General features: G+C 33.7%; 1 protein-coding gene across 1 annotated transcript; it reads right to left on the bottom strand.

Annotated features, from left to right (window-relative positions):
- Positions 1-2,691: 2,691 nt before the first annotated feature.
- LOC110936705 (mavicyanin) lies at positions 2,692-4,435 on the bottom strand. Its single transcript, XM_022179120.2, has 2 exons — positions 4,153-4,435; positions 2,692-3,278 (listed from the first exon to the last, which is right to left on the bottom strand). Exons 1-2 carry the CDS (start codon positions 4,328-4,330, stop codon positions 2,887-2,889), a joined length of 570 nt encoding a protein of 189 aa, XP_022034812.1. The 5' UTR covers positions 4,331-4,435; the 3' UTR covers positions 2,692-2,886.
- Positions 4,436-7,545: the final 3,110 nt, after the last annotated feature.

Below are 7,545 nucleotides of genomic sequence, written 5' to 3' on the forward strand. Positions count from 1 at the left end.
ATAAGGTAAGCAAACAAGTAAACACTGGTCCGAGCTATGAGGTCAATGTGTTGAGCCTTGCACTTGGAGTGTAGTGTCGTCGCGAGTCACAGGTTATAGTCTGGTTTTTCCCAAAAAGATTTTTCCCCTTTTTAAAACCAAGTTCACTATAACCAATGGCTCTGATACCAATCTGTCACACCCCCAAAATCCACCTGCAGATAACACCCGCTTTGAGGGCGTGACTGACCAGGATCCAGCCACCAATTATACTGAGCATTGAGTTAATAGTAGAAATATTTAATTATCCAAAGTAGTTAGCAACATCGTAGTTTAAGTTCGATAATTAGTTTAACAAAACAGCGGAAGCATAAACCAAAGTAGTTTTAAAGATAGTTCTTAATTCAAGGTAAATAAACCCAACACACGGGTTCTGACGAACACTACACATCCCCAAGCAGCAGCTCCTCAGTCACTGGTTACCTGCAAAGCATGCAGTAAGGGGTCAACAATAATGCTGAGTGAGTTCACTAGTTGTCCAGTTTTAGTTTATCAAAAAAAAAACTTAAGTTGTTTAGATAATGCATTTATAATCACGTTGTGGGGAGCTACCCCACCTGTAAGCTCACTAAACTGTGGATACCGAAACTGTTGACGGAATATTATCGTGCCCCGAGTCAATGTCTATCGTCATTGACCATGTTGCAAGGTCTACTAGTTCACGCCCGATCTCCCCCGGTCACGGTGTGAGGTTGTCACGGTGTGAGGTTGAAATGGGAGCAAAACCATAATTTTGAACAGATGGCAAAATCGTAAAAATATTTTGAACTGGGGGCAAAATCATAATTTTAAACTGAGGGAAAAATCATAATTTTGAGCTATGGGGAAAACATAATTTTGTTTTGAACTGTGGGCAAAAACGTAAATTTGAGTTGGGGGCAAAATCGTAATTTTGAGCTAGGTGCAAAAACATATTTTTATTTTGAGGGGGGGGGGCAAAAGCGTAATTTTAGACGGAGGGCGAAACCGTAAATTTAAACTGGGAATAAAATTAGAAATGGGTTTTTGAATTGAGGGAAAAAGCGTAAATTTGGAGCCAGGGCAAAAATATAAATTTATTTTGAATTAGGGGCGAAAACGTAATTTTAAACAAAGGACGAAACCGCAATTTTAAGCTAGAAATAAAATTAAATTAAATATGGGGTGGTCCAATAGGGAAGTATCAGGCAAGCTGCCTGGCACTATCCCCCCCCCCCAAACTTCTTTTTGTATATGTGGGAAAACATAATTTTGTTTTGAACTGTGAGCAAAAACGTGAATTTGAGTTGGGGCAAAATCGTAATTTTGAGCTAGGTGCAAAAACATATTTTTATTTTGAAGGGGGGGGGGGAAGCGTAATTTTAGACGGAGGGCGAAACCGTAAATTTAAACTGGGAATAGAATTAGAAATGGGTTTTTGAATTGAGGGCAAAAGCGTAAATTTGGAGCCAGGGCAAAAGTATAAATTTATTTTGAATTAGGAGCGAAAACGTAATTTTAAAAAAAGGACAAAACCGTAATTTTAAGCTAGAAATAAAATTAAATTAAATATGGGGTGGTCCAATAGGGAAGTGCCAGGCAAGCTGCCTGGCACTATTCCCCCAACTTCTTTTTGTATACGTAGGGTTTTAAACAAAGGACAAAACCGTAATTTTAAGCTAAAAATAAAATTAAATTAAATATGGGGTGGTCCAATAGAGAAGTTCCAGACAAGCTGTCTAGACAAGCTGTCTGGCACTATTCCTCCGACTTCTTTTTATATTTGCCTGGCACTATCCCTCCAACTTCGGGTAATTTGAATGAATGTAACAAAGTTTCTCACGACACGACATCTATGGATTCTTTTATAAGAAAATAAAAACATGCAAAATTTGTATTGTAGCATGTAGGTTAGTTAGTCGGATCCTATTTATCTCGAGGATTCGGGTCAGGTCGGTTCCGGTCCAAAATACCAAGTAAAACCGACTTTGGTTACAACTTTCGATGTTTTCCTACATTTAGCAATGAAAATATTAAATATATCACACACCTCAACCTTCGGTAGCATTCAAATATTTCATTCCGACATTTTATTGAACATTTGGTGTGCAATGAGTTTTACCATGAACATTAGACATTACCATGATACATAAACAATCCATGAAGCTTGATTTACTTGCAATTTTCATAACAATGATTGGGGAACCAATTATATATCACAAACAAAAAAATATTTGCTGGTCATTGAAATGAATTCTAACTAGTAGGCTTGCTTGACAATTGACAATGAATAAAATTTAAAGAATTCATACCTGCATTTCGATGAAATGGATTGAAATAAGGAAAGACTGCTTGATTTGTTAATGTCATACACCAAAGTTCAAAGCTTGAATTGAGTATTTCATCGATCAGAGAAACTTTATGTGGTTTCTGTGTGTGTATCGTGGCTTCAACTAAAAGAGGGAAAACGTGTTTTATTGTCGGGTCGGGTATTGATTTACGGACCGATAGAACCGTATTCATAAAGAACCAAAATTTAGGGTATTAAATCGGGTATCAAAGTTCAATGACTTCGGTTCTCGGGTCAGCTCGGGTCGGTTAGTTTAAAATGCTCACCCCTACAAAAGGTCCCTCCAAAATAACAAATTTGCAACCGATACCATGGAAATACACCATTTAAACAACGGATAAGAATTGGCAGATTTTCTAGTAGTGCATTGCATATCTTGGAACTTTGTTATTATTGAATATGTGGGTCTAGCCAATTACATATAAAAGAAAAATCTCCGTTACATAAGAACATCAACATGCCTATTTTCATAAGAAATCAACACAAAATGTGAGTAGTTCCCCTCCAATGACGTTCACTGAGACAGATGGATCAAACCCTCACATAATACCAACAAACATAGCTATAGCCAACGCTACCGTAATATGCGATATAGTTGATGAAGTTGCTTTGCCTACCGAATTAGGCTTACTTAATGTGGAGCTTGTGGGGGCAGAGGATGGAGATGGCAAAAAAGACGATGTTGGTGGATTTGATATCGATGAAGATGGAGCCATTGTAGAAGAATCGCGTTCGACGTTAATGTCAACCTTTTGTCCGGCTTGGCAATGTCCTGGGACCGCACACATGTAAAAGTGGTGGCCGTATGTCTTGATGACAATCGAGTCATTGCCAGTAGAGTGGGTTGCAATGGGTGTTGAGGCGTTGCAGGATCTATAGTCGGCATGTTTGACTTGCATCACATTGTGAAACTGCTTGTTGTATGTGAATACTAGAATAACAAAATTATTAGAATGACATGTTATTAATGTAAGTAACATGATATGGTGTCATAGAAAAACATGTTGTATATAAGTTTCTTGTATTAAATATGAAAGACTTAATTAAATAAACCACATTGTTTCACTAGTATAAAACTGAAAAAGAAAAGGAATCTTGGGCATGGCATAGGCCACTCAAAAAGGCCCGAACCCCTAAGATTTTTTTTTAGCTTTGTTGTTAATCAAAAGCAAAATCAATGGTCTAATTTAAACAGAAACATAGTTAAAAAAAACAGAAAACGATGAGGACATGAAACTTCTTTTATTTATTTGAATTTCAAATAAAACTTCTTTTATTTATTTGAATTTCAAATAGAAATAAATGCAGAAAATGGAAAAAAAAAATACTTTATGTATTGGACGAGAAAGGAGCACTATGAGAGGCAATTATTCACTATGATGATACAGAAGCACCACTTTGTGCTGCAATTATTAATACTAACAAATAAGAAATTCAATTCAAATTTGAATTTGAATTTATACTAATTTGTGCAGTTTGAGGCAAATTGGATTTAAATAATCTCAGTTTTCTCAATTTGGTAGATAATAATCTCAACTCAGTTACTGACCGATAATAATCTGAAGTGATTCACTTTTGGCAGATAATAGTCTGCATTAAATATAGCTTAACGGAGTTAAGATTTTTTCCGAATTACAAACTGATGTTTCAGGGCTTTTAATTAGAACGAGAATATGAGTTATTTGATGTAATACTGCCTCAAATGACGAAAACGATGCTTCAACTCGGGTGTTTATGCAACATATAACAGACCAAATGAAACCAAACCTGAAGAAGACAAAAGAGTAGGAGATAAACATACATACCTATAGTATCCCCAACTTTGAAGGTTTTAATAGCAGCCCACTGTTTGTAATCAACATTACCAATGGTGGTCCATCCAGATGAGTCTCCGACTGTGTACACTGCTGCAATGGCTGTCTCCATCAATGAACCACAAACCACCATGGCCATCAACGTTGCAACCACTGCCACCTTCTCCATTTCTGTTATACTTGATATGTATATAACTTGTCTTAGAGAATACTTAATATATATAACTTGTCTTAGAGAGAAGGCTTAGAGATAGCTCAAGATTCTAAAGCTATTTATAAGTATATTGTATGTATGTATGTGTGAGGGGGTCTTTATCTTACAGATGGTGGTTGGGTCTTTTAACTGTTGGGTATATGATTATAAAGATTGTCCTTTACTTCTCTAATGACACTTCATTCTTTTATCCACTTTTATTATCTTGTAAATCTTTTAATTAATTCAGGGTTATTAATTAATCTAAACAATTTGCGAAACTTAAACCCAATATAGGGTAGGGTTCATGCGAGAACCACTTTTATTGCGAGAACCGCGAGAACCAATGTGAACACAAGCTCTAAACCCCAAAAAACCAAAAAAAAAACCTAACCCCCCCCCCCCCAACCCAATCCAAGCTAAATACTAAAAACTAAACCCTTCAAAAAAGCTAAAAAAATCTAAAAAACACAAAAAAAAGTTTTTTAATGAAAAATCGCTACTTTAGTAGCCAATTTTTTTAAAAATAATTTATTTTAATAACGAAATCCAGTGATTTTTCGTTAAAAAAGTATTTAAAAAATTTTTTTGTGTGTTTTTTAGCTATTTTTAGGTATTTTTGGTTGTGTTCACATTGGTTTTCACGGTTCTCGCAATAAAGGGTGGTTCCTAAATGATCCTTCTCCTATATATATATAGTGTAGAGTTCAAATGAGAAGAAATTATAAATTAAGAATAAAGGGTACAAAGATAATTTGAATAAATTATTTAATGAGTCTATTCTTTATTTTTGTTATTCAAATTAATGAACCCTAATCATTAAATGAGTCATCCTATAATATAGTTTTACACCTTACACAATAAAAACAATCATGCACATGATCCTACATATTTAACGTTTCTTACACAATAAAAACAATGTTTCCTACACCATATTTTTATGTTTTGGTGTAAGGTACATAATGTGTAGGACTACAACACTTTTAAATAATTTTGCGACTCATAATAAAATACGTGTAGGACCCCAACACTTTTAAATAATTTGGTCACTTCTAATAAAATTAGTGTAGAACCAACACATTAATGGTTGTGAAAGAAGAAATTATGGTGGCATTAATAAGACTTGAGTAACCCTTTTAATATTTATTACTATTCTACATCAAAATGTCTATCATACCCTTATTAACTAAAGTATTAATTAAAAGTAGAAAAAAATTATATTTTGATTCACAACCATTGATAAAAAAAATATAAGACCTAGATTATATATATATATATATATATATATATATATATATATATAGGAGAAGGATCCGTTAGGAACCACCCTTTATTGCGAGAACTGCGAGAACCAATGTGAACACAACAAAAAATACCTAAAAAACACACAAATTTTTTTTAAATATTTTTTTACCTCAAAATAGCTAATTTTTGTTACTAAAAAATTTAAAAAAAAAAATTTTGGCTACTAAAGTAGCGATTTGGAGGTTAAAATATTAAAAAAAAAATTGTGTTTTTTAGATTTTTGTTAGGTTTTTTTTTTTTAGGTTCAGTTTTTAGCATTTAGCTTGGGTGGGGGTGAGGGGGGTTAGGTTTTTCGGGGGTGAGGTTTAGGTTTTTTTTTTTTTTTTTTTTTTTAGGGGGGGGGGGGGTTTAGGTTTTGGGGTGGGGTGGGGGTTAGGTTTTCTTTGGGTTTTTTTAGGTTATTTTGTTGTGTTCACATTGGTTCTCGCGGTTCTCGTAATAAAGGTAGTTCTCAAATAAACCTTACCCTATATATATATATATGGTCAGGATTTAGAGAAAACGCTCAAAAGCGTGAGAACGGAGAGAACGCTTATGGATCGTCAGATCAAAACAATCTATAAACTAGATGACGCGGTGGCGTTTTCGTAAATAAAATCACTTTTGTTAATCTGGCGCTCTTCATTAAGGGTAAAAGGGTCTTTTGACTTCTCCACACAAAACTCCATCTCATGAAAATAAAACGCCACACAAAAATCACACACCATTCTAACTAAAAACGCCATTAGATATAAAACGTCAAACTTAATTATAATAAAATCCTGCCTAAAAAAACCGCCAAAAAAATTCTATATATACAACATATCAGACCTTCAATTAAAAACACAAACAAAACCCCAAACGTCATATTTAATATATACCATTCGTCTTAGAAACGCCAAAAAACCCAAACATCAAATATCTTCTAAACCAAAACGTTTTTTGAAATTCAGTTTGGTTATCTGTAAGCTTTCGCTCAATGTAATGAACAAAATCCTTAAGTGAGGATATTGTCCATTTCATTGAGTAAAATCTTATTGACTTATCCTCAACTTCCATCCAATTTATAACGCCAAAACATACAAAAACAATATTGAGGTTTGTTGTCAATAAAGTTTAGCTGTATGGGATGGACAACATTGTCAGTTATCTTTCTTAACCGAGGATTAACAATGTTGTCCATCTCATACAGCAAAATATTATTGATTTTAGCATGATCAAATTTTGAGGTTGAAGGTGCTTTTATTTGGTGGTGTTCTTTTTATCGGTAAAACACCAGAATTAAAAAATAAAACATCGTTCATTGGAAAGTTCAAGATTGTTGGCTGAAGGGTCTAAACTCAATAACATTTTGCTGCATGAGATGGACAAATCTCCAAGAAAAATATGCTGATGTCAGGCTTTGTGCTTCCAAACAGCCACAAAAAAAAACTACTTGAAAAAAAAAACAAAATGAAATCATACGAAAGTCGAACCAGCCAGTTAAGATGATTTAAAAAAGAAGAAAGAGACTGGTGACAGTGAAGATTTGGAAGATCAATTGTTTATATATTCTTTTTTTTTAATTTTCTTTTTCAGTTGATTGTTATATAATAAAACGCCATATATAATAAAAACGCCAGATTGCCAAAATGCTTGTTAAAACGCTATCATGCCGTAAAACGCCCCCAAAAACTCCCAAACTATAATAAAATTACTTTGGAATAGTATTATAAAAAACCCAAAAAAATAAAAAAAAAATAAAAATCAAACTTCAAAATGTAACTAGAAACAGTAACTGCAAAACAGTAAAAATGAAGAGACGGAAAATTTATTATATTAGAATCTAAAACACAAAACTTGAAAGACGGGACGTGTTACAGACTTCAGAGAAAAAAAGCTTATCAAAAACAACAATTACAAACAGT

Source organism: Helianthus annuus, chromosome 4 (assembly GCF_002127325.2).
Source record: "Helianthus annuus cultivar XRQ/B chromosome 4, HanXRQr2.0-SUNRISE, whole genome shotgun sequence".
NCBI classification, from domain to species: domain Eukaryota; kingdom Viridiplantae; phylum Streptophyta; class Magnoliopsida; order Asterales; family Asteraceae; genus Helianthus; species Helianthus annuus.